At 48.8% G+C, this 26,120-nt stretch overlaps 11 protein-coding genes across 11 annotated transcripts; 8 read left to right on the plus strand and 3 right to left on the minus strand.

The window, feature by feature from the left end:
- Positions 1–197: 197 nt before the first annotated feature.
- FPRO_12349 (uncharacterized protein) lies at positions 198–2,441 on the plus strand (the record flags this gene model as incomplete). Its single annotated transcript, XM_031224136.1, has 4 exons — positions 198–1,167; positions 1,218–1,641; positions 1,698–1,986; positions 2,052–2,441. 4 exons carry the CDS (start codon positions 198–200, stop codon positions 2,439–2,441), a joined length of 2,073 nt encoding a protein of 690 aa, XP_031089425.1.
- Positions 2,442–2,832: 391 nt separating this feature from the next.
- On the plus strand, positions 2,833–3,911 carry FPRO_12350 (uncharacterized protein; the record flags this gene model as incomplete). Its single annotated transcript, XM_031224138.1, has 2 exons — positions 2,833–3,112; positions 3,172–3,911. The coding sequence occupies 2 exons, from the start codon at positions 2,833–2,835 to the stop codon at positions 3,909–3,911; spliced, it is 1,020 nt and encodes a 339-aa protein (XP_031089426.1).
- A 262-nt stretch (positions 3,912–4,173) lies between these two features.
- On the plus strand, positions 4,174–5,896 carry FPRO_12351 (uncharacterized protein; the record flags this gene model as incomplete). Its single annotated transcript, XM_031224139.1, has 3 exons — positions 4,174–4,364; positions 4,418–4,439; positions 4,487–5,896. The coding sequence occupies 3 exons, from the start codon at positions 4,174–4,176 to the stop codon at positions 5,894–5,896; spliced, it is 1,623 nt and encodes a 540-aa protein (XP_031089427.1).
- A 1,119-nt stretch (positions 5,897–7,015) lies between these two features.
- Positions 7,016–9,725, plus strand: FPRO_12352 (putative subtilisin-like serine protease; the record flags this gene model as incomplete). Its single annotated transcript, XM_031224140.1, has 3 exons — positions 7,016–7,141; positions 7,188–7,544; positions 7,590–9,725. 3 exons carry the CDS (start codon positions 7,016–7,018, stop codon positions 9,723–9,725), a joined length of 2,619 nt encoding a protein of 872 aa, XP_031089428.1.
- Positions 9,726–9,916: 191 nt separating this feature from the next.
- On the minus strand, positions 9,917–12,146 carry FPRO_12353 (uncharacterized protein; the record flags this gene model as incomplete). Its single annotated transcript, XM_031224141.1, has 6 exons — positions 9,917–10,297; positions 10,346–10,626; positions 10,678–10,962; positions 11,018–11,162; positions 11,213–11,767; positions 11,817–12,146. The coding sequence occupies 6 exons, from the start codon at positions 12,144–12,146 to the stop codon at positions 9,917–9,919; spliced, it is 1,977 nt and encodes a 658-aa protein (XP_031089429.1).
- Positions 12,147–13,153: 1,007 nt separating this feature from the next.
- FPRO_12354 (uncharacterized protein) lies at positions 13,154–13,568 on the plus strand (the record flags this gene model as incomplete). Its single annotated transcript, XM_031224142.1, has 2 exons — positions 13,154–13,204; positions 13,260–13,568. The coding sequence occupies 2 exons, from the start codon at positions 13,154–13,156 to the stop codon at positions 13,566–13,568; spliced, it is 360 nt and encodes a 119-aa protein (XP_031089430.1).
- A 3,927-nt stretch (positions 13,569–17,495) lies between these two features.
- FPRO_12355 (uncharacterized protein) lies at positions 17,496–18,757 on the plus strand (the record flags this gene model as incomplete). Its single annotated transcript, XM_031224143.1, has 2 exons — positions 17,496–18,024; positions 18,087–18,757. 2 exons carry the CDS (start codon positions 17,496–17,498, stop codon positions 18,755–18,757), a joined length of 1,200 nt encoding a protein of 399 aa, XP_031089431.1.
- Positions 18,758–19,225: 468 nt separating this feature from the next.
- FPRO_12356 (uncharacterized protein) lies at positions 19,226–20,488 on the minus strand (the record flags this gene model as incomplete). The annotated part of the gene is made up of 3 exons (XM_031224144.1): positions 19,226–19,435; positions 20,233–20,325; positions 20,381–20,488. The coding sequence occupies 3 exons, from the start codon at positions 20,486–20,488 to the stop codon at positions 19,226–19,228; spliced, it is 411 nt and encodes a 136-aa protein (XP_031089432.1).
- Positions 20,489–21,521: 1,033 nt separating this feature from the next.
- FPRO_12357 (uncharacterized protein) lies at positions 21,522–22,038 on the plus strand (the record flags this gene model as incomplete). Its single annotated transcript, XM_031224145.1, has 2 exons — positions 21,522–21,772; positions 21,855–22,038. 2 exons carry the CDS (start codon positions 21,522–21,524, stop codon positions 22,036–22,038), a joined length of 435 nt encoding a protein of 144 aa, XP_031089433.1.
- A 638-nt stretch (positions 22,039–22,676) lies between these two features.
- On the plus strand, positions 22,677–23,675 carry FPRO_12358 (related to reductases; the record flags this gene model as incomplete). The annotated part of the gene is made up of 1 exon (XM_031224146.1): positions 22,677–23,675. The coding sequence occupies one exon, from the start codon at positions 22,677–22,679 to the stop codon at positions 23,673–23,675; it is 999 nt and encodes a 332-aa protein (XP_031089434.1).
- Positions 23,676–24,047: 372 nt separating this feature from the next.
- FPRO_12359 (uncharacterized protein) lies at positions 24,048–25,220 on the minus strand (the record flags this gene model as incomplete). The annotated part of the gene is made up of 2 exons (XM_031224147.1): positions 24,048–24,690; positions 24,736–25,220. 2 exons carry the CDS (start codon positions 25,218–25,220, stop codon positions 24,048–24,050), a joined length of 1,128 nt encoding a protein of 375 aa, XP_031089435.1.
- Positions 25,221–26,120: the final 900 nt, after the last annotated feature.

Raw genomic sequence — 26,120 nt, forward strand, 5'->3', positions numbered from 1 at the left:
TGGCTGAGAGTGGAATAAGCCCTAGGCAAAATTTCCTGGCTGGTTGTTCTCAGTGCGTGTCGGTCCTCGGAGCTCGGCCTTGGCTGTCAGCACCATCTGCTGACAGCTTCATTTCTGGCCCAAACAACACTTGTGAAATCCCAGACTCGGCGCTCAAAGTTGAATCCAATCGACGCATGAGCTAAATCCAGACCGTAATGTCTAGTCCACTCGTTACTCGGCGTAACGGCAAGAAGCAAGCATGCGAGCCCTGTCGGCGCCGAAAAGTGGCGTGCGACCACGGCTATCCAATCTGTCGCCGGTGCAGAAAACGGCCGAACGGTGCATCTGCGTGTTACTATGCATCGCCTGAACAATCAGCGGACCCCTTTCGAGCGAGACCTTCTCAGCGACAAGTCTCCGAAGCATCGGCCTTGAACTCCGAGGCCGCAGTCCCTCCAACCCAGACCCGGAATTTTGGGCCTGATGATGGGTTATGGAGTTCACCTGCCGCGAGAGCACCACAGGGCTTCTTCGGGCCCACAAGCTTTCCGGCGGCGTACCAAGAGACTGAGGCAAGTTTGGCCGCACAAGGACCGGCACTGGCAGTCGTTGACATACCTTCTTCACCAACTATCTCAGCTCCACCATCGGTGGCCGAGATACAGAGTATTGTGGATATGGACCAAGGAGCAAGTCAACTTGCTGTCAGAGTACTCCAAACCTTACCCGAAAAGCCGCCCATGTATAGATCGAAACCTGAAGCTAGCCTTGATGAGGACTGGCTGGCTAGTATTGGTGATAGACTCCTAATCAGCACCTGGGAGACATTCGGGTCTCATCTTAGTGACAGAGCAAACACAACCAAGCTGCGCGAAATGGGGAGTAGAATATGTATCAACACACGAAAAACGCTCAGGGAGGACCAAGATGACCCGGCTGCATGGATTCAAAGCTTCTCGGGAGAGAATCTACGCTGGGAGACTGTTGGTGTTATCTTCCTATACACAGCTTTGAGCGAGCTGACAGCTACTTCGAATGAAGAGTCGAAGAGGATAATTCGCCGGTGCACTGAGTACTGTGCTTCATGCATAACTCTTGCAAACATGGGCGGGAGTTCGGGTACTCTGATGTTGTTTCTGATGTACAAGCGATCTGTTCTTCATGCATGGATGCACGGTGAGACCAGTGAGTATCACAGACATCTCTTTGTGTATAGCTGGCTCTAACTAGTGTAGGCTTGCCGTACTGGAAGTTTCATGCAGAGACAGTTGCGATGTTGACGTTCTCTGGACTCCACGATAATCGGGCCAAGTCATCACCGCATATGTCATCGGTACCTACCGAGATCCGCAGGCGTATCGGATGTCAGGTCTTCGTGGTCGATAAATTCCTGGCCACCTTTGTTGGACGACCGCCTCTTCTTACGAGGAGATTCTGCTCTATCAAGTCACCACTTGACCTAGAAGAGTCAGCCTTGCTCTCGGACAAAGAAAACTTTCAGAGGAGGTCTCAACTCCTTGATCAGGACGGATGGAACACAGATGGTCGTATCTACTCGAGCTCGCTTTTGCGTGTTCGCATGATGATCGCGCTTGCCAGAGACGAGATCCTCGAAGTTGTGCTCGCTCAGGATGGAGCTTACGGCATTACAGAAGTCATGTAAGTGAGGCCCTATGATCAGATGCTTCTGTATCTAACCATTCACTTACGGATAGGCAACTCAAAACTAAACAACTGGATCTTTATGGGCAGCTTCCTCAACATCTGATCTGGAACCCAACAGCAGAGGAGATAAGCGAAATAGACCTTGAGATCGGTTATCCAAAGCTACTGATAAGACTAGACCATTTACTCAACATGTTCCTTATCCAACGGTTGTTAGCCAAGCACGGTCATCCAAGAAACGAGCTTCTCAGAACCAGTTTCGAGATGGTGGTTTTGACGCTGAATTTCTGGGCCCAGAAACACATCTGGGCTGCTTTACAAGGCAAATGCCGATGGATAGTAAGTCAACAACATTTCACCTCCAGCTGAAATGAAGCCGGCAATCCTGGTCTAACGCCGTCCAGATCATGGGATACGCGACCCTCGCCGGAGCCGTCCTGTGCATGGAACTCATCGAACCCACCCCAGTGATAATGCCAGCGCATGATAGCATCACTGCTGGCGAGACATATTCTCGATCATCAATCATTCAACAACTCAGTCTTCTGTTGGGATATCTCAAGACTTCCTGTCCATCGCAAACACACTGTTCGGTTGCTCATAATGTGCGAGGTGTTATTAAGAAGGTCCTTGATCATATTCTGAATAACCCAACTCTCACCCAACCGGTAGCCGAGCTTGGTGGAATCGACTTTGCGGGTAGTTGGGATCATTTTTCGTACTTTAGTGCGTTGGATAATTTTGACTGGCTTATGGAGGAGCGCGGGATCGACGAGCAGTCTGGCATGCTGTAAATACCATCAATCCGAATTTAATCAACCTGTTAGAGTCTATAAATGTTATTATGATAGAATCGCGGTCAATTCCTAACCTCTTCGATATAATATTTTAGTAATTTGTAAGCAAGTTGGCGTTGTTCGGTGCTCGGTTCTCGACCTCGGTTCTCAAAGCTGACAGCAACACGACTTCACTTGCACCGACACGACGGCGTACCCAGTAACGACGTTTTTGGCTAAGAGGCTCAGTTTAATTATAAAATACTTCCGAGCTGATAAATCAAGCGACAGGGACAGAATGGTGTATATAAGAGTGCACGATCACAGCCATCAATGTCTCATCAAATCACAACAACAATTACCTGACTCTCTCAGCACACCATCTAAAACTTCGAACCCCTCTGACAACATGTCCCTCCCCAAGACCTATAAAGCTACATCTTTCGATGAGAGTGGCTCAAAGCTGACCCTCAAAGAAGTCGAACTTCAACAGCCTGGCCCAGGCTTCATCTTGGCCAAAGTTCTCGCATGCGGCATCTGTCACTCTGATTCCTGGGTGCAACAAGGTCGCTTTGGAGATTTATTTCCTCGTGTACCGGGTCATGAACTCGTTGGAGATGTCGTTGCTGTCGGTGATGGCGTGGCCAATTTCAAGGTGGGCGAGCGTGTTGGTGGTGCCTGGCATGGCGGTAAGTCCCTGCACTTTTAAAAATTTATTATGGTGGTTGGCTGATGACGTTATGACAAGGCCACGATGGCACATGCCGTTCCTGTCAAACTGGATCATTCCAACTTTGTGACAACGGTGCTATCAACGGCGTGACCATGGATGGTGGCTACGCCGAATACGTCCTTCTTCACGCCGAAGCTGCCGTCCGAATCCCCTCCGACGCAGACCCTGCGGAAGTCGCCCCTCTCCTCTGCGCTGGAGTGACCGTCTTCAATGCCATTCGTAGGATCGGGGTCCTCCAAGGTGGTCTGGTAGCTGTCCAAGGTCTAGGCGGACTGGGTCATCTGGCGCTTCAGTACGCCTCCAAGATGGGATACACCGTCGTTGCCATGAGCGCTGGGAGCGAGAAAAAGGACTTTGCGATGAAGTTGGGCGCCCATCATTACATCGACTCCAGCAAAGAAGATCTCTGCGAGGCGCTGCAGAAGCTTGGAGGGGCTAACATGATCCTGTCAACGGCCCCGAATGCAGAGGCAGTCAGTCCTCTCACAGGGGCCCTTGCGGCTCTTGGTAAGCTGGTCGTCCTCTCACCTCTTGGACCGGTTGAGTTTAATACGGTTCACATGATCATGAAGAATCTCAGTGTGCATGGATGGAACACGGGACATCAGCAGGATTCGGAGGATGCTATCGCATTTGCGCATACGCATGGCATCAAGTGTATCATTGAGAAGTTTGACTTTGCGACTCAGCACCGAGAGGCCTTTGAGAAGATGGAGAGTGGAAACGTTCGCTTCAGGTCTGTTATGACTATGTAGATATCTCTTTTGTGTTGGTTTCCCTCATTTCAAACGCGAAATGCGAAATAGCTTGGACGTCGGGTTTGAATTGCGGGGCGTTTTCGGGGATCAGTGCCGAGCTCGGAGCGATGGTCTTATCTGTATCACGAAAAGCTATCAACTGCCGGTTCTAGAACCACTAGCTCCGTGAAGATTCTCCTTTGAACGAGGCATTTTAGATTCTCAATTCTTATAAAATATCCAAATTTGTTCTACAATCACAGGGTAACTATTGAGCATTATGTATTGGGAGACTACCGTGAAGCAGAAAAGGGAGGATCGTGATGGTGCCATCCAAAACTGCGAGGCTCAGCTCTCCGCCGTTGGCGATGAAAGCATTGTCCCAGAACATGCCGATATTTCCTCCCTTCTCGAACAATTGAGGACGGGGAAGATGACAGCAGAGGAACTAGTCTCTGTTACGATCCGCAGGTAAATCTCTCACTCCACTATAGGCTAGATGCCAATTGTTAACTCCTTGGCAGGGCCATAGCTTCACACAATGAGGTTCGCATAAAGTATGCCCATCGATGAATACGACTGATATGCTTTAGACAAACTGTCTCAGCGAACCTTTGTTCGGCAGTGCACTTGAACGCGCGAAAAGCCTCGATGAGTACTTCCAGAAACACCAAAAACTCATTGGTCCTCTTCATGGCATTCCGGTCTCGGTGAAAGACCAGTTCAACGTCGTTGGCGTCGATACTACGCTAGGCTATGTCGGCCGCTCATTCAAGCCCGCCAGCGACAACGCCGTGATGGTGAGCATTCTGGAGAAGCTAGGTGCAGTCATCATAACGAAGACAGTTATCCCCCAGAGCATCATGTATGGTGAGACTGAAAGCCCTCTTTGGGGACTGACTACATATCCTGGTAGACCCGAGCTTTCACCAGGTGGCTCGTCAGGTGGAGAGGCTACTCTGATGCGAATGTCTGGATCACTTGGGGGCTGGGCAACTGACATTGGAGGCTCAATTCGCGTTCCAAGTCACCTATGCGGTCTTTTTGGGCTAAAGCCTTCGTCTGGTCGGTTCTCATACTCCGGTGCAGCAAACTCTCATGAGGGACAGTCTCATGTTCCTTCATCAATTGGTCCCATGAGTCCATCGCTCCCGAACCTCATCACTTTGACCAAGCAATGTCTGCTAGCAGAACCATGGAAGCTTGATCCGGGCGTCGTCCCGATTCCATGGCGACAGGCCGATTTTGAGGGCGTGCAGAAGCGAAAACTCACCATCGGCATTATCCTTGACGATGGAGTCGTGCGACCTCATCCAGAAATCCAAGAAGCCGTCCGCCGCGCAGTGGCAATCTTCGAAAAGGCAGGGCACAAAGTTATTCCGTGGAGTACAGCAGACCACTCAAGCTGCATAGAGATCCAGGACCAGTTCTACCGTGCAGACGGTGGAGAGGATATCAAGACCGAAGTCGCTGTTGCAGGTGAGCCGATGATTGCCCATGTCGAGGCCCTTGTCAACTCTTCCAAACCGATATCGGTGTATGAATACTGGCAACTCAACCGCCGAAAGACGGCAGCACAGGAGGCTTACAATACGAAATGGACTACAACTGCTGGTCTAGAAGATGGAGAATGCGTCGACGTTATAATCAGCCCTGTATCGCCTCATACAGCTGTGCCGCACAGGTCGAGCAGATGGACTGGCTACTCCAAGATATGGAACTTTCTCGACTACACAGCCATGTCGTTCCCATTTGCAAAATTTGGTAGCCCGGGAGATCCAACATCGTCTAGTATACATGTCGCTGCGGCTGACGAAGCACGCCAGAGTTATCTACATGATTATGCGCCGCGCAATACGATTGATGAGTGGATAAGGGGACTCTACGATCCTGAAGCGATGCAAGGGCTTGATATTGGAGTACAGATCATTGGGAGGAGGTATGAAGAGGAAAAGGTGTTGGGCGTGGCGTCACTGCTAGAAAAGCTCATCCAAGCTTCATAGAGTTTGTTCGCGGAAGTTACGGATACAGGGTATGGACATGATGAGTAGATATCTCAGAAATCACCTCATTGCCTCACTATTATTGCACAGTGTTCTTATTACCCACCACTTCCAATATAGCAATAAAGACACCCAACAACGAACCGATGAAACCTTGAGACTTTCGACCTAAGGGGTTTACGAGTCACTAGGTTACATGTTTGGTTCATATCTCCGTCAAGTAGAGTTCTTACAGGGTAAGACGAAAGTCTATTTCAGCAATTACAGTTTACACGAGTAAGGATCCTGCTCGGAGATATTCATTTGATACGCCGCAAAAGCCCGAGAATAAAGTGATCTCCAACAAGCCGAAGTCTATCGTCACGATTACCTTTGATGGTCTTTACTACTGCGACGGCTTCATAACTCTATCTACCGCAATTGACTATAAATTCCGCCATCAGCGGAGAAATCCCGCGCCTTGAATGTCGCCATCTCTCCTAACCGCGATAGGAAACCCCTAAACCCACGGACAAAAAGGTCCCATCGTCTACCTGCTCTATCAATCGACATACATAACCGTAGAGCAGATTAAAATTACGGATCAGGCAGCGGAGTCGCGGCACTTGGATAAGAGTCCCACGGGCTAACGTCCCCCATTTGATACTGAACCCGCGCGATTGCAACGCTAATCCCTGCAGTTCCCCTGAGCGCCAAGTCCAGCATCTAGACGCTCATTCGATCAGCTAGTCCGATCTTCCATGCGCTAACTTTAATCTGGTAGGTCTGTTGATAAGAGCGAGGGAACTTATGGTAATTGCTCTGGAACTTCTGGAGGTCGTTTGAAGCATTTATGGGAGGTCATGCAGCTTTGAGTTGGTGTCGCTGGGGGGCATCACATGTTCCTGCATATACTCCGTAGACGGGGTTGCTTGATCTGGACATATACAGATATTCCAAAGAGGGCGGGACACTCCGTGTAGCCTATATAATGTTGTGATAACGCCGTTGATCTGCCAAGGTCTTCTCTTCAACCACTCGCTCTGGTATCCTGTCACTCTTTGGCTGCTCCACACTCTTTATTGCATTGTTTGTCACTCTTTACAAGTCACTCTTTATATCACACTACACACATTCATTATGGTCCGTCTAGGATTGACGGCTCTGCTTTTCGCAGGGCTGTCCGCTGCCGTCCAAGACACTGAGCAGGGTACCGCTGTTACACACGTCCCAGGTGCCTACATCTTCGAGTTTGAGGAGAACCACGTACGCATCTCATCACCAACTGTCGCTTCGCTGCTAACAATAGTAGGATACTGCCAAGTTCTACAGAACTGCTGATGACAAGTACACCACCCGCGTCAAGTTCGACTACGACCTGTTCAAGGGCGTTTCTATCCAGTTTGACGATGTTTCTACCGCTGAGGACATGGCTGCCAAGATGGCGGCTCTTCCCGCTGTCAAAAACATGTGGCCTGTCAAGGTCTACAGCATTCCTAAGCCTCGCATTGAGTGGACTGCCACGCCTGGCATGAAGGCTCCTCTCAAGAAGCGTGATCTGAATGATACTGCTGATACATTCTCACCTCACGTTCAGGTCCAGGTTGATAAGCTTCGGGAGAAGGGTATTACTGGCCATGGTATCAAGGTCGCTGTTGTCGACACTGGTGTAAGTCTTATACTCTTGACTTTAGATCCTGGCTGACATCATTAGATTGACTACAAGCACCCTGCTCTTGGTGGTTGCTTCGGTCCTGATTGTCTTGTTTCCTTCGGTACTGATCTTGTTGGTGATAAGTACGATGGCTTCAATGCCGTCTACCCCGATGAGGACCCCATGGATTGCCAAGGCCACGGATCTCACGTCGCTGGTATTATTGCCGCCCAAGAGAACGAGTACGGTTTCACTGGTGCCGCTCCTGGAGTCACTCTTGGCGCCTACCGTGTCTTCGGATGCTCTGGAGAGGCCGGCAATGACGTTCTCATCGCCGCTTTCAACCAAGCTTACCAGGATGGCGCTGACATCATCACTGCTTCTATCGGCGGCCCCAGCGGTTGGTCTGAGGAGCCCTGGGCTGTCGCCGTCTCTCGCATCGTTGAGAAGGGTGTCCCTTGTACCGTCTCTGCCGGTAACTCTGGTGATGTCGGTATGTTCTACGCCAGCACTGCTGCCAACGGTAACAAGGTCATGGCTATCGCTTCCTACGACAACAGCGACTACGTCTCTCTCCTCAATATCTCTCACTACACCGTTGACAATAGCAGCAAGAAGATCGACTTTGGTTCCACTGCTGGCAGCCCTGCTGCTTGGGGCGACGTCACTCTTCCTCTTTGGGCTCCTAACCTGGACCCTACAGTTCCCAATGGCGGCTGTGACGCTTACCCTGAGGATACTCCTGATCTTAGCAAGTACATCGTCTTGGTCCGTCGTGGAAGCTGTACCTTTGTTCAGAAGGCCCAGAACGCTGCTAAGCATGGTGCCAAGTACTTCCTCGTCTACAACAACGCTGCCAGCGGTGCTTCAGCCATTGATGTCTCGACCGTTGAGGGTATCGTTGCTGCCGGTATGGTCCCCGCCAAGACTGGTGTCAAGTGGGTTGAGCTCCTCAAGGCTGGATCTACCGTCACTCTCGAGATGTCTGATGGCTCTGATGGAAAGGTCATTCTCGAGGAGAGCAAGAACAATGTTACCGGTGGCGCTGTGAGCACCTACTCTTCCTGGGGTCCTACCTGGGAACTCGATGTCAAGCCCCAGTTTGGCTCTCCTGGTGGAAACATCCTCTCGACCTACCCTCTCAAGAAGGGTGGTTATGCCGTCCTTTCTGGAACTTCCATGGCCTGCCCCTTGGTTGCTGGAGTTATTGCCCTAATTGCCGAGGTCCGCGGTACTCTTGACCCCGAAGTCCTCGAGAACCTCTTGTCGTCCACTTCCAACCCTACTCTTTTCAACGACGGTGCTAAGTTCTACGACTACCTTGCTCCTGTCCCCCAACAGGGTGGTGGTTTAATCCAAGCCTATGATGCTGCGTACTCTACCCTCCTCCTGAGCCGCTCTAGCTTGGCTTTTAACGACACCGACCACTTCACCCAGGTTCTCAACTTCACTCTTCACAACACTGGTAAGACAGATCTCGATCTCAGTATCTCTCATGTTCCTACCAAGAGCGTCTACACTCTTGCCAAGGACAGCATCTATGCTTCTGAGTTCCCCAACGATGTTGCCGATGGCCACGCTAGCCTCAAGTTCAGCGAAGCCAAGGTCAGCGTCGGTGCTGGTGACTCTGTTACCATTGAGGTCTTGCCTACTCCTCCTGAGGGTCTTGATGCTAAGCGTCTCGCACTTTGGTCCGGATACATCGCCATCAACGGAACTGATGTCTCCCTGTCTCTTCCTTACCAAGGCCTCACCGGTTCTCTCCACGACTCCAAGGTCCTCGCCTCTGACGATACCTGGATCAGCAAGTCCAACGACAAGGACGAGCTCAACCCCGTTCCCGCCAACACCACCTTCGTTCTTCCCGTCAAGGGCCAGAACGCTACTGACGAGAAGCCCGCTCCCGCTCTGGCATGGAAGCTCGCTCTCGGATCCGCCAAGCTTGAAGCTGAACTCATTCCCGTTTCTGGTAACTCCACTGCCAAGAGCCTGGGAGCACCTGCTGGCTTCCCTACTTTGTGGAACCCCATGGGCAAGGGCTCCGTTGTCTGGAATGGAAAGTTGGCCGATGGAGGTTACGCACCTGCTGGAAAGTACAAGGTTGCTTACAGGGCTCTGAGAATCTTCGGTGATGAGAAGAAGGAGAGTGATTGGGACAAGTCGGAGTCACCCGTCTTTGGTGTGAGGTACCCGTGAGTATCATGATAGCTCGGAACATTATGAAACGACTTTGATGTCAGTACGGACAGCGGTGGTGGATGAAATGTAGCTAGCAGTCATTTGACCATATCATTCATTGTTAATGGAATCTCTTTATGTCTTCACATACTATCCAGTCTTCTCAGCCTCGTGACTTCCAACCTCCAGTCCTTCTCATGTGGCGGCTATTAGATACCCGAGTCATCCTGGAAGATATGGGCATTCCAGAGGTTCGTATCATTCTTGAACCACTTATTCCAGTTATCGCAGACCCTGTTCACCTCCTTCATCTTCTCAGGATACTGGTCCAAGATCCTATTCAGCAACTTCTGTTGTTCCAGGATCTGAATGGCCAGACCACTAGATGCATGCCATGCGATATGGCAGTGGAACAACCAAGAACCAGGGTTGTCAGCCTTGAAGGCAACGACAAGATATCCTCCAGCTGGAAGAAGTGCCACGTCTCGACGAGGAGGGTTGTCGAACTTAAGGTTCACCTTGCCTGTGTCCAGGTCTGAGAAGTTTGTACCTTGCGCTAGAAGGGCAAAGTCGTGGCCGTGAAGATGAAGCTAGTACAGGTTAGACTCGGACGTCTGTAGAGTTGGGTTGTGACTTACAGGATGAGCAACAGGAGCAAAAGCTCTGTTGGGCTTGGTCTTCATCGGAGCTGGAGGTGCTGTGATTGCGATGTAGACCCATTTATCCTTCTTCTCGTCAGGTACAACGAGATCAACGGCGTAGTCAGGATTCCATGTAGTGTTCTTGAGGTTCAGGATGGTAGGGTTGGAGAAGTTGAGCCAGAGTGGGTTCTCGCCAAAGGCCCACCAGGTGAAATTGTCCATCAGCTCGGGCCTGTGAGCAAACTTGGACAGGCCAATATCGAACTGGCTCTTGGTGTCTAAGTCAATGTTAGAGGTATCATGCAGTGGTGGGATCGCCGGCGACTTACAGTTGATCTTGACCTTGTCAACATTCCACTCATAGACTGGGCTGAGTCGATCATAGGCCTCATCTCGACATTCCAAAGAGTAATTCTCCCGGAATGTTGTCGGAACAAGTTTGCTTGATGCATTGTACCGTAGGATGCCTTGTCGCTCATCGGGCTCATTACCCGGCTCGAAGCCCTTGCAGCCAGTTGCTCCAACGGTTCGGACCCAGTAGTTCCCGTCTGGGTTTGCAGGCATTTTCGTGGTGTTGGTGGGATTGGCATCAAGGACAATATGGTACCTCTGACCTGTTCATACCGGTGAGAACGACTACAACCGATCGTGATGAGGAAATATGCTTACCGATTCCTAGGACAAGGTGAGATACTGAGTAAGGTTGGATCGGCACAAAGTCGGTCGACATAACAGTGAAGTTGTGATTATCAATGCTGAAGATCCATGTTGTGTCGACGGAAGTGTTGATCACACGAAGAACATACTTCTTGCCCTGATATACGTCAGTTTTGGCATATGATTCAGTGTAATCGAATAACTAACCTTGGTAACTGTCATGTTGAATCGCTCGCGAGGGAAACTACCAGCAAAGTTCCCCACGCCATTGATCAGAACACCATTCATCATAGGTCTTGTAGGATTCGGCACCAACTCTCTCTGCCACGACTGGAATGCACTGCGGTGACTCCAATCTGTGATAAGAATTGGGTTTCGTCCCTCATCGAATGGAGCAGAAGAAGGCCCGTAAATAGTGATAGGGCCAGCCAAGCCATCAGCATACTGCAGAGAATAATGGCTATGATACCACGATGTACCGTATTGCACAGCACGGAAGGTGTAAGTATAACTGTCTCCAGGAGCAATAGGGCATTGAGTAACGCCGTTGACACCGTCCATCTCAAAGGTCTCAAGCTGACGTAGACCATGCCAGTGAATGGTTGTACCGTTGTACTTGAGATGGTTGTGGACAGTGACCTTGATCAAGTCGCCCCAGCAGGCCTGGATCCAAGGGCCGGGATACTTGCCATTGAAGACCTTGCCAAATGGGTTATCGACACCATCGCCGTTGATGGATTGATCAGTGACATTGAGGTGATACTGGTCTCAGTCAGAAGAGCCCAAGTCAATGGAGATGTATGTGACTTACCTCTCTTGTGATTCCAATAGGCCAGAAGTTCTCATAATCTGTTTTGGTTGTGAAGTTCTGCCCGTATGGACCCTTCAACCAACACGAGCGATCATCTTTAGTTGTGCATGGCTTCCAGCCCTTGAGATCAGTGTAGTTGCACGTGAAGACCTTGCCATCCTGGTCAGGGCCACTTGGTGATTCGAAATATGGGTAGTCAATCTCTGGTGTGGAGTGACCGTGGGTGAAGGTCATGACATCTTGATGCGGCCCCTCGTTGGAGACGGACGGGTAGTGAAATACCGCCACAAAGGACAAGACGACAGCCTTGCAGGCGTCTGTAATCCACATCTTGAATGAAGTGTCTTGACAATAATATGGTATCAATTAGTCAATTGACTCAGAAACAGAACATCAATTACAGAGCTAGAATGACGAGTTCAAAGGAACGCAGGACCATGGGCGACTCGCTTTTTCACTCCGTCCACGAAAACTCTCTTGTCTCGTCACATATCCCATTCCTGTACGTGACAAGCCACTTTCTTCAGCCGTTGTCCAACCCAACGCCGATCACGCCAATCATTACGCGCCGAGGATCAATACTTTGCGAAACTATCGTATTCCTAGCAGAATGGCGTTTTTACTGAGGTTCATCAGCGGGTGCGGGGGATGCGCCACTTGTATTAGTGCTGAGCTGAAATACCTTGGCTAGAGAATCTGGTCTAGCGTCGCAGGGGAATGAAGCTGTTTTCAGGTCGGGCGTTGCTGATGGACTCTTTTGGGGAACGGCATTGAGAGCAGAGCGCACCGTGCGTCGCGCCGTGCCGTTCCGGGCCGTATGGTTCGCTGGACGCGTTGGTTTGAGAGGGGCCTTGATGGTGCTGTCCTGTCTTCAGCCAGCCACGAGTTGGGCCTGTCAGCAAGGGAGGCATAAGCGAGAGGGGACTTTGGACATGTCGTCATGTCTCATTCTCTTCGCTTGTTGCACTGCTTCTGTCTTTTCGTCGATATTCCGAGAATCCCCTGTAATGGCTACATTGGCTTGAACTGCTGTTTTGCGGTGATTTCCTGTGACACGTTCCTCATAGAAAGCGTTGGTCACGAGCCACGCCGACGACGCAAGGGAGACGGTTCTGGCGTTAGTGAACTAGGCTGGACAATAGATCAGCCACGAGCTTGCTGGCCGCTCTAGACTCTCTGCACTAAGAGTGAGCCAGTTCATCGCTGGCGTCAGTGCTATCTCGAGTGATCTCTATTTATTCAGCACATCCCCAATACCTAACTACGTAGTCAATTGCACAACCTCTATTATCCCAAGTCGTTTTTTCCTAACTCGAGTATCCTTGATTACATACAAAATGGACTCTCTGACAAAAATCGTCAACGGCAGGGTCGTCACCAACACCGATGTTCGTGCCGCATCATCGTGTACCTTCTTAGGGTTAGAAAGCTGATGCTCGACAGGTCAAACCCCCCAACGGATGGACCGTCAAATACGAAGACTTTGGCAGTCCAACTGAATGGGGCGATGATGGAGAGGTCGCAGATCTTGTCAGCGGTTATGGCATTTCCGGAGTGGTCAAGCCGCTGTTCAGGACCCGGTACAGCAGCAGCGAGGTCATTTTTGTGATTGAGATCAACGAGCAGTATTACATCTACGATGGACAGAGTGGACGGGTGCAGCGAATTGTTACGCCGACGGATCTGACCGAGATTGTGGAATTTATCAATGAGCAGGGTTGGTTCAGGCTCGAGACTGAGGATCTCGGATGATGATCGAAGTTGTGCATAGTATCGAATCTATTTTGCAGTCATATGTACGGCTGTCAATCACATCTAGGAGATATAATGTAATTGATTGAGACACTTTATGGAAAGTACAGTGTAGTTGCAAAGGACAAGACAGTCTGAAGCCGGTAACTGCCCCCCGGACTTTCTCGAGAGTTATATTCTCTCACCAAATTCAAGGTCTCCTAAGCTCAGCATTCTGCCACAGCAACTTTGTATGCCGAACCTTTGAGGCGAAGATTGCCTGAATAGTCTGAAAGCTCTTACCGGTAGTAGCTAGAGTATCTTCACTAGGGTCCTCAAGGTATCTGTTCAGCTCATCCGTCGTAGAGTAGACCAAGGCGTTGGGTAATTGTATCAGCAGCTGGTATATTGCCTGAACGGGGCTTATAACAGTGCTATCTTGGGGTGATAGAGCCCATAGCTGATGCTTACATCACGCGCCTCACACGTTGACCAAGGGAAGTTTGTGATGGTATCTGCTGCTGAGAACACCGATGGTGAAGTTATGAATGATTAAAGTGGGACGAAGATCGTTAATCAGTCCAATGGTCTGTTCCTGATGAGCTTTCAGTTTTAGCCAACGAAGAATGCCGATTTGCAGCAATTTTGAGGACGCCATACACGAGTAGATTATGTTTTGGATTCTGAGCCGTTACGCTACTATGGATGACGATGCGTTTCGTTGTTATATCGGAGACCTGTCTCTGCTTTCTCAGCTCACTGAGATCCGAGATGAAAGCTTCAGCAACTGTGGCAGCTATAAATGTAATTGATGTCAATCCAATCCCTAAAACACGTCTTATAGACTAAAGGCGGATCACAAGTTGGATGAATGATGGCGACTTCTCTATCAAGTCTTGAAATGTCCTGTTATAGATGATCGATAATGACATGACATAGTTTTAGGTATCCATTTATTTCAAGTGATTCGTGATATCCGATATATTAATCGCTTGATATCTACGTTTGGGACTCAGCTCCGATATGGAGTTAAACACTTTCGGGCTCCATGTACGGATGAAGCTGGGGAATGCAGCCCATCACAACAGAGCCAGCAGCTCTGCCAATCTCTCATCAATAACCTTCCTGACCTTGATGACGAGAGGGTCAGCTGTGCCTTTAAGACTAACGTCAGTCTTGACGCCATGTCTAACAGCTAGTGCTGTTACCTCTTTACTCGCTGTTAGTGCCACGTCCAATGGCCACTCCAAAACGACCTTGATTCATTCTGCAATGCAGACTGAGCAAGCATGAAGTACTTAACAGTATTAAAAGAGACGGCCATGAGATTAATATTGGAGTCATTGGCCAGGCTGTCGGAGTCGCCGCACGCCTCGATAGTGTTGGTGAGCTTGTGTAATCCGGTTGACTAGCGGGCAGATTCGACAGATCAGCTACACAGAGCCACGATATCGTACCGTAGCCATTCAAGGAGGACTCTCAGTTGAGGGAGGACATGCCGGTCACCGCCGGCGGGTTCTAGAACGTCGATGGGCGTGAGACCTGCATGACCAACGCATGCTGGTGCAATGTCGATGTTTGGATTAGAGGGGATAAGAGCCCTGATGGGATTTGTCACTTGTGATAAATGATTGGTTGTAAGTTATGATTATACAATACACTTTCTCTCTCATAGAAGTCATCTATTGACAGTGACCTTGAAATTCTACTAAGGCGGACTATTGCCTAAAATGGACAGCGGAGCGACCTCCTCTATAAATAATACTATCCCTCACGTCGGGATTTGATTACGTTCGCTCGAATCAATTTTCCCGATTTGGACCACTGATATCACAGCACCAGAGTCAGATATGCCCTCAAGATTGCAGCCACAAACTTAGCGCTTACTCCCAAAGGTCGGTCGGGGATTGATCCGACTTGATCGCTGGAGGAAGAGGGTATCTTCCGGAATAATTCTCTCCCACAAGGAACGGCCCGTTGCGTGGCTGATGGAGCCGGAATCCTTCTGCTTGTTCACATACGTAAGCGGCCTCTACGCATGTTCTGTGTGAATGGGCATCTGTTGCTATCATTTGTGCCACGTTTGGGGCTCTGAATACCCAGCTACCTACCTAATTTGTCAGTAGCTTCTTGCCCTCCATTTTGACTCTACCTGCAAGATAATGCATCATTGGGGTTACACAGGAGCTTACGAGATCGCCGAGCATTTGCGTGGCATTACTACCGTCCTAGAGCGGATGTCACTTAGTAAGCAGATTTCTGTCGTCTTTGAAATCACAAAGATTTCAAGCTTGTGAATTCCTATTCTCTGGGGGCTGCTTCCCGAAGACACATAAATCAGGCTTACGATACCAGAATTCTCCACATAAGATTTCATCATAGAGGCGGGATAATAGTCCATTGGTTCATCTGAGTCAGATACCGTGAGCCTCGATAGATATTAATAGGTAGTCTAGTTTGCCATCATTTGCGTGATTTCGAAGGAGATAACGATAAGCGCCGGCTCCGCTTATGAGTCATGAAGTCATCTTCCAGATTGTAATGGAAAGAGATTTGAGGGGATAAGCGCACGTTGGCTGTGACAATATTCCAGTGCAAGGTTGACCCGCTTCGTATCTCGAAAATGGCGCCTCGAAGCGTCATGCGAGATACGAAAATTGCAACCTATAGCCATGTGTACGAGCAGCGACCCCCGTTCCAGTTTGAGACATATGAATCACCACTCCCAGCTGATTCAATGTGCAAGGAAGTCGACTTCTCTCATCCTGGAAACGTTCCCCGCCATTGCATATGCCGCTGCAGTCCACTGTGACTCTTATGCAGCCACGTAAGCAACCGTTCGCGGACGGCGTCCGCCAAGAGAGTTTATTAATGACACCTACGCTTTTGTGAGGGCCCTAGGCTGTGCCTCAATGCTAAAGCGTGGGATGATTATCCGCTCAAAGACAGTGCGGTTGGAAATGCTTGTATGCACGCCGGGTCCTTCGTGCTTAGTAGGGGTGGATGGATCTGCGCGAGGCCTTCCCCGGCTTGACCGGGCAATGAGAGGGATAGGGATTGGCCAGCATACGGTATTTGGATGGTAAGGCTGTACAATGTTGCATGAATATATCTCATTGTATACCTTACTAACCTAAATGCGGATTTGAAACAGATTAGGATTAAAGTATATGCTGGAAAATATTTTAGTTTTAGATGGCACTAGATAACGTCTAACGTCAAAGTGGAATGCATCTCCAAGAACATTATACTGTATGCTATGCAAATCCCGAATATCGTGAAAGTCTTCGAGAGACCTTTGACGAATAAGCTTTGTGGGAGAGGCTCCAAAGGGCTGACTTTGAGTAGTAAGCCAGCCTCAATATGGCTTATGATCATGTACGTTCGGCTTATTGTCGATAGTCGGAAGCCGCCAAAGATACAGCGGTCAGGCAGACGTATGTTTCAGTAGAGTAGGTAGCACAGCGGCTGTAAATTGTAGCTGGAAACCAATCAGGTGACTAAGTAATGAATGGCGTGCACCCCGTGGGGAGAACAAGCTTTGTGAACCCGGCAGTTTTAACGCCGAGGGGGGGCTGAAGGATGAGGTGAGAATGCAGGCTGACCAGCGCCCCCAAAATGTCTTGATAGCAAGAAAGCCGACCAGACTCGCCTGCGTATGCCCTGCAGTGGCATTCGAGACCCTTTTGACCTTAAAAGAGAGATTTAAAAGCCTCGAGAAGAGTATGATCCCGAGCAAATCTCCAGTCGGCGGCTAAAGTGAGGAAGTTGTTGGCAGATGTCCCTATCGAAACTGGAGGGATTGGTATAGCTCATATTATTGGGCGAATGATTGGCTGATGGTATAATCTGTGGCCTGACTCGTGTTTTCCAACCTGAAGCAGCGCAACATAGTGGCCCCCATACGCCAAGACACCTATCTTATATCGGAAGAGCCATTTATCCATCATGTTTGGCACTCTACAGTTCAACCATTCAGCAAACGCAGGGCCCACCTTCGTCGAACGAGCAGACGGTGCTGCATTCAGCGCCCTGGGCAACAACGTCCTACAGCACACGGCATGCGACCAGTGCCGCCAGAAGAAGCTCCGTTGCACGGGGCGCAAGACAGGCTGTGAGCGCTGCAAGGCATGTTCTACAGAGTGTACTTATACCCAGCTCTTTGGAAGCAACGTGCGGCGCAAAGACCGAAAGCGGACGGCCCGACAGAATGATGCTGCTGCACAGTCGCAGTCACCGTCATCTGAGCAGCAGTCTGAATCGGATACTATGCAGAGCACGGCTGCCGTTACCAACAGAACCTCCCCGAGCGCGTCGGCGCAGGGGGAAAAAAGCGGTGATGAGAACGGTAGCAATTCTTCTGTTGATCCCTTGGCGAATCCGTTGGACGCAACGCTCCTGGAAGATGCGGCTATGAGCAGCAACACTTCGGGAGATGAATTCGTGTTCTTCGACCTGGATCCCTCCACTTTTGAACGTAAGTTCTTTTCTCTCTCAACATGAATTGCAAGCCACTAAGCCTTCCTTTCGCAAAATCAGTGCCAGACTCCAACTCATTGCCAGATTTTCACTGGTCACCATATAGTATACCTGGAATTCCTTCACCACGCAGCACACAGCCCGACACTTTCAGCTTCTTGGATTCTCGCTCGTCAACAGCCACGACAGCGACACATATGATCAGCAATCCCATCAATATCAGTAACAGTACCTGTGCCGGCCGATGTCTTAAGGTCATGAAGTCACTGCTCGAGGAGCTCGAGACTCGCATGCAAGACATGAGGCCCTGCAAAGCAGACGTTGCACTGTCGTTTCAAAAACAATCCTGTATCGAATGCACCCAGGTGGTCCGCTGCAAGAGTTGCTACACAGACCCAGACGCCATGTTGTTTCTTGCCATGATTTGCGATAAGCTTATCATGCTCAACAAGAAGATAATATGGTACACGAGGGAGGGTTCCAATTTAGAGCAACACTTGCGCGTGGGCGAATACGATGTAGACCAGACTGAAGAATGGGGGAGTATGTTGCAGCTCCTTACGGTGGTGCAGCTGAGGAAGATCAAGGCGCTGGTAGATGATATAGAAAAAAGTCCAGCAATCGAGGGGAGGCATGCTCAGCTTATAATGCTAAAGAGTGTGAAACAGCGGGTCATTGTGCTTCTAGGGAGGATTAGAGAGGCGTTATTTAATGTTGTTGATGAGCCATAGAAAAGCTGGATAGAAGGGGTCCAAGATCCGAAAAGACAAGACAATATATAGAGACTATAAACTATCTATCGAGGAAGGTGTGAGAAAGCTACTTCTTTCAGCGCTCTAGAATCTCATATTCGGAAGTCGTTCGGTCATTCAAAAAGGGAGGTCTCAATCACAAGCACTCGGTATCGCTTCTTGCAACTTAATGAGACAACCGTCGGTGATTGACATATAGTAGTTTTACGTGCAGCTTGAGAAAATTAGCTAATACAGCCATTCAGTGTTAACGTGACTCGTCTTTTTTGCCTCTTTTGCTGTCTTCCGTGCTAGTTCGGACCTCTCCAAAAATTGAACACACAGATCCGGTTGAATCCAGACGAGTCATAACGTGACAGCGGCACTCACCCAGCCAGTCAGTATCTGCTAAACAAAGCCCGGTTTCCTTGCTCATGATTTTGGTAGCATTATGGTTCACTTCCATCGTTACGTTACAAATGTGTGAGAAAAGCAGTCAGCAGACTGAAGAACGGGGTACAAGGACTTTGGCCCAAGACAAGCTTTGGCCCCCAGAGAAAGCGGCTGACTAGTCTTTTGGGCGCTGTTGCTGAGCCATCTATTTAGATCAAATTGGGAAGGATCCGGGAAATGTTTCTCATCATGAGTCACCATGTAAGCACTTGTGAAGATCTCAGTCTGTAAACAATGTCAGCTGTGTAATGTCGAATCTCTGGCTGCAATATGATTTACTCCTTTCAAAGTCTGATGACTACTAATGAATGTCGCTAATAAAGATTCTTAGATGGCTTCCTCGATGCCCTCATTTGTCTCTAAGCGATACGGCAATGAAGAAGAGTGCTCAAGAATTAGTTACAACCGAAAGTGAGGTTTGTTAATCTTGGTGCTACAGTAATCTCTCCGCAGAATAACGCATGGCTTGTCATTTGGTACCCCAGAAACTCGTCAAATCCCATTTCTCCAAGAATATTGAACGCAAGCTCTTACATCACTTGATCACATCCAACCTATCTAGCCTTAGATCACCGGGCTGGCCAATCTAATTGACAAACACATCATCAATGTTCACCACAATTTCCAGTTGCTCATGAAACCTTTGTGGGAGAAAGCAACAGCAAGGCGCTATTTCATCGTCCTATAGATCTGTGGACCCCTTCGACTCCCCATACACAAACTCGTATACCTCACAGCATATGACCATACATAACATACATCTCGCTTAACATTGTTCTTCTTTCTCCCAACGCCACGGCCGTATACATCCTTCCCAGACTTTAAAGGAGCGAAATACTGGCCCTTCAGATATTTGACTTGAAAATCCCCAGGGAGAAATGTTATGAACTACCGTATCTCTTGTGGTCTTTATTGATCGAGAAACGTATACGGCCGTGAGTTGTTGACCGAACGATTGTCCATATCTTTCCGGAATGGATAACGATGGCTTCTAAGTACATCACTAGAAGCAAAGCACGTACTGGGGTAGATATTGCTAGGAGGGGGCCGAGGTAGGATGCCAGTGAGTAGAAGTAGATATGGTAGATTACGAGACCGGCCCAGTATAGAGTGAGCTATCGGAAGTTAGTTTATGTGGTCTTCGAAACTCATGATTGTTGGTTGACGTACCAGTAAGCCTAGAACGCTGCTACCATATAGGGCTAACTGTCCGGTTGAGGACTTGCCATTGAGTCGAAGCCAAGCTTCCATCTTCGTTGGAGTTAAAAGAAGTGACATTATGACTATTTCTTTGCTGAGCGGTGAATAATGACGTTGGTGGAGAAGATGCCTCTAGTGTTTTATACTTCCTGTGGCCGCACTACTGTCAGAACGGTGAGCTTCTAAGCCTCTCACTGCTCCTTCACTATCGCACTGAGAGTCGAATAAGAATCGACACTGCTTACATTAAATTGTCATCTGATAATTTATTTGAAGTGTTTAAGACCCCGCTAATTCCGGTGTCTGTTGCGATGCAACTTGAGGATTCGGGTAATTGCCGGATTAGGAAACAAGCCGACATGGCCAACGACCAGAGTTTTTTAAGCCAGAAGTATAGCAAGAAAGGTAACAGTCCGTCCAATTACATGAGGTGACTCTAATCTACTTGGCAGCCGCTGAGAATTGTGAGGCTGAAGGGGAGATTGGACCATTCTGCTAGACCAAGGCCAGGACGGGGATCTTGGACAATAAAGTTGTTACCTACGTGATGATAGAATTATTCATACTCCCCAACCAAGAAAACTCTAGGTAATATTAGTTCGGGTTTCAGGCTGTTTTTTCCATGGTAACATGACATCTCACTTTTGCGGCGGCAGCTACACAAACGACATGACGTGTACAAGGTCGTGGCTGATGACTATTAAAGATGAGTCCATGATGCTGCCTTCTCTTACGCGATTCCAAGTGAAACGTTTGATAAGCTCATTCACATGAACAACTGCTCTATGTATGAGCTTCTCTGTCAGCGGGTTTACACTTACCTCAAGTCGAGTCCTGGTTATCCAATCGGACTAGCTCTAGTGCATGATGCAGCCAGGATGCGCATCTCCCAACGCAGTAATATTCCGTATAATGTTCAAAGGAACATAACCCAATTGAACAACAACCGTCGCGCATAATTCTATTGGCATAATAAGACCATAGGTCCGAGTATTGCACAAATATAATTGAATCAGCCGCACGAGAGCATTAACTTCATCAACCAGTACAGCCATAATGAAGTCACCAGCCAGCGATACCCAAAGCCTGTATTCAACCACCAGCACTAAAAATGAACTCCCTCCTTGTCCTCGTTCTCTGGGCCGCTGGGTTCTGCATAGCCTTCAGTATTGCCAACTCCTACTGGCCACATCTCCGGCACGACGCTAAAAGCAAAACCAACGGCTGTCACCGTGCTTCGCGCATGCCCTCCATGTATCCCTTCACCTCATGCTTCTTTCTTGATGCTTTCAAGGCAGACAAGGAGAAGAACGTTCCTGAAATAATAGCGAAGCGGTATGGGAAGATGAAGCGCGCTGGAGCGTTTGAGCACTATACTCTTGGGAACTATCAATGATTCGATAAATATTGAGACTGTACTCTTGAGATGGCTCAAAGGCTCTAGCTTGGGTGAGAGAAGAAGCAATGCGATCCCGTCTTTGCTTGGAAGTGGTATCCAAGTACTTGATGGACCAAGATGGGAACATCAACGTGTCGTTCTCCGACTTTGTTTCGTACGGAGTCAGATATTCGGTCTTGGACAACAAAAAGCAAACATTCAGCATTACCCAACAGAATGTTCCGGCTAGGCACTGCCAACACATGTTGCCCAGGCTTTATGCTTTAGTCTCGCTGTTGTTACAACTACTGGGCTTAATTTCAGCGTGTCTGTCATTTCACAGGTGGCGTGTCTGTCATTGGACATCAGAAAAGCATATACTTTGGCAAACGACAATGCTATAGATGGAGTTGCTTTTTAGCGGCCTTTTACCTTGCCCAAGCTTTGCTTTCTTATCAGTCTAGCCTGATGGGAAAGTAATGGATTTGATCGGGTTGGAAAAAGTCCCCATTATGTCTTGGAGGAATTGGCTTCTGATGTACACTAATCGTTAGCTACTGAGTATTCCAAAGGCCATACTATGCGCCAATTTTATAAGTACAAGCCAAGAATTGATCATATCCAGTCCCTTGCACATATGTATCATTGATTTGTCAATGCCTGTCCTGTGCCTCTTTCTGTGAACCAGGGTCACGTTCAATGTCAAACGGAGTTAGTGCGCATAAATCCGGATTAAGCCCGATTGCTATGACGCTTCGATGCACTGAATTGATGAAGTAGAGAGGGTTTCATTATCTCTCCAGTACAACCTTTCATCTTAAGCCAGTCCCTTGCATCGCCTCGCCCTCGATACTCAGCCGTCAGCACTTTGATTTAAGCTTATGAACCATGTCCCGCTACGCTGACGTGCACAAGAACACTTCTGGCCCAGGTGATGCTCGTCCAACAGCCCTACAAATCGTTCGCGATGAGGGTCTTGAGGGCGCTTTGACGGATAAAGTCTTCTTGATCACTGGTACTTCTGCGGGAATTGGCGTTGAGGTTGGCCGTGCTATTGCTGCAACCGGCGCCCGTGTTTTCCTCGCTGTGCGGGACCTTGAGAAGGGCAAGGCTGCGTGCTCTTCTTTTTTGAAGCCTGGTCAAGTTGACTTGATACTTCTTGATACTTCCGATATGTCCTCCGTTCGCGCATGTGCCGCTGAATTCCTGGAGAAGTCATCTACACTCAATGTCCTCATTAACAACGCCGCCATCATGGCGACACCTACACGCATTGAAACAAAGGATGGTTTCGAACAACAACTAGCCACTAACTATCTCGGCCACTTCCTTCTCTTCTGGCTCCTCAAAGATGCTCTCCTCAAAGGATCAACCCCAGAGTTCAACTCCCGCGTCGTCAACGTATCTTCCTCAGGCCACCACGCTTCAGAGATCATCTACCATGATTTCCAACTCAAAGCGGCAGATGCTTATAATCCTTTTAAGGCCTATGGCCAGAGCAAGCTCGCTCAGATCTACATGTCCAACTACATTGACCGTGTTTACGGCCCAAAAGGCCTTCACGCTACTAGCCTCATGCCGGGTGGAATCGCATCAAACCTCCAGAAGCATCTCCCTGAATCGGTGCACAAGGACATGAAGGAGAATCCAACCACGATCAATTTTATGAAAAGTCCCGAGCAAGGCGCTGCGACTACGGTTCTGGCAGCTGTTGGTAAAGAGTGGGAGGGCAAAGGCGGGAAGTACCTTGAGAACTGTCAACCATCTATGCCACACCCGTTGATCCCAGGTATGATGGGGTATAAGGATTACGTCTATAATTCAGAAAAGGAGAACCGAACTTGGGAGCTTACTTTGGAGACCTTGGGTCTCCAGGAGACGTCCTAGGGAATGGACGAATGATGGCTAAGCAGGTCTGTTGCGCTGGAACCTGTGTTGGACAAATGACTTCGAAGCTACCAACGCTATGAGAAGGCAGAGGACGTGAGTGTTGCCGAAATGGTTGGAGGGGTTCACCTCAAAAGCAAGCCTAAGCCACCGGAGTGCAAATAGTTCTCTCGTTCTTTTCATAATGTCATGTACCCTGATCACGTTACTTACGTACTGCTTCAAGAGCATATTACTCACTCAACTTTATAGAGCCGACTCACGGTGTACCGTAGATTACTCACTCTATTGGCACTTCATGTTAGGTAGACAATAGGTTACGATGCTATGTGGTTTGAATAGCCCTTCATTCTTCTATTCCTCTCATCTCTCCTATGCGCAAATAGCATCCACAGCTTGCTTGATCCAAAACTGGTTCGTAGGGTTAGGGTCATCCATGGTCTTCTGAGCAATTACTTTCAGATCATTCATCCTAAGATACTCATCAAGACCAATCTCCTCCTTCAAGAATGGGTTGAAGCGAATATACTTTGTCTCCTTGTGCTCATCTCTTTCATTAAGATGCGTCATGTGCCGTGAAAAGTCCTTGCCCTTCGCGTTGGTGTTAGTAGCAAAGTCCATAACCTTGGACGCTACTCCAACAACCTTGATCCAAGACTGCTTTGCCTTGCCTGGGCTGACGTAGCCAGTACCAAGACTGATAACGCAGGATATCTGAGGCGCAGGGTCTTTGGGGTCAACGAGCTCAAAGCGTGTGTACCAGAGCTGATCAATGGGGTTGTTGTTGAGAAGGCCGCCGTCCCAGAACACCAACTCAGGCTTGTCTTCAGGAAACTTCACTTCAGGGAAGAAGGTTGGAGCAGCAGATGTTGCGCGCGCTGCGATGCTGATGGTGAGCTTGTCGCCGTGCTTGAGGAGAGCATCGTTGACTTTGGACTTGGCGTAGATGGTCTTGTCCTTGTAGGTTCGCATCAACATGGACTCAGCTCTGTTTTGGGCAGTTGTACAACAGAACCTGTCTAATGTCAGCGACGTATTGAGAAGGAGGGGAGTTACTTACATCCGGGCACCACCTTCGTGCTGAAGAGGGGCGTTGCCCTTAAGCTTCTTATCGTTCTCATCAAGGCCAAACTTCTCGACAACCTCGTCAATAGCCTTGCTCATAGACCCAGCATCGAATCTGCTGTCCTGAACTAAAGCCTTGCTGTTGTTGAGGTACGACGAACCAGGGATCCAGCTAATATCCCAGCCGTAAATCTTGGGGCTAAAGATGGTTTTGGCGATTCTGTCGTATTCATCAATGGTGTCATCAACGCTCATGCGAAGACGGAAGAGCATGATACCCATGATACCGCCTGTGCTGGTACCACCGGCAAGCTCGAAATAATCGGCTGGCAGGGGAATCTTATCGAGGCCCTTCTTCTTTTGGACGCGAAGCATGAGCTCTCTGAGGATGACGAGGCCCATGATACCTCGGACGCCACCGCCATCAAGGGAGAGGAGACGGAGTCCCTTTGGATGCTTGGTAGAGGCTACGTAGACCATTGTGAGTTCTGGCTGTAAATGAATGAAATGAAATGAGAAGAGCTGGGGAAGATATCCTGCAGCTGGACTGTATAAATACCCATTCATTCTCAAATTCTGCTCTCTTTTCTCTTCTTACCACCATGCCTCAATACAACATCGATAAGATGAAACTATTGCTCCTCTCAGGGGGATCTTGTCCCGTTTGGGCTACCTGCCATAGCGGTCCGGGCACTAGAGCCAGCTGAACCGCCTTTAGCTTACCACTAGTCGCTGCAGGATATCGCTAGTTTTCAACTTCATCCTGGATGGTTTTGCCGATAGTTCGGTGAGCATGCAGGATGGGGACGGCATCGCCATTCTGTAGCATCAGGATGAGTAAACTAAGACTTGGGGAAAGTTTTTATTAACGCGGTGAAATTATTCGAAGGTAACGTTGGTGGAGTGATGTCAGCGGTAATTGAGAAGAATACTTGTTTGTCAGCTGAAATGCTCAGCGATCGACTTGAGGATGTGCAGGCCACTTACAACAATTCCCACGTTACTGTACTTCAGTTTGAAGCAGATACACTCATCCGATAGCCTGTATAGTAAGCAATACTTGCCATTAAACCGAACATATGACGGTAATTATGTAAGTGGTTCGATAGCTGAAATATGTCTGAATACATCCTCCCCTGCTGCATTATCTTCTATAGTATTTCTCAGCAGTAATTTAATATTATAATAAACTAACGGAAGCATTAAAAGAAAACAAATCGTTTTCTAAACCGCTGCTAAGTCTCCTGAGTTGGAGTAAAAGCGTCACGGACCCTTAAGCCATGCTGACAAGGATAAGGATAAGATAGGAGATAAACGTCTTAACAGATAAGAGTAACATTACTCTGGCAACTCGTCACTCTGCCCTTCCTCACGCGTCTG

The sequence above is a fragment of the Fusarium proliferatum genome (genome assembly GCF_900067095.1).
Source record: "Fusarium proliferatum ET1 genome assembly, contig: FPRO_scaffold015, whole genome shotgun sequence".
Lineage (NCBI taxonomy): Eukaryota > Fungi > Ascomycota > Sordariomycetes > Hypocreales > Nectriaceae > Fusarium > Fusarium proliferatum.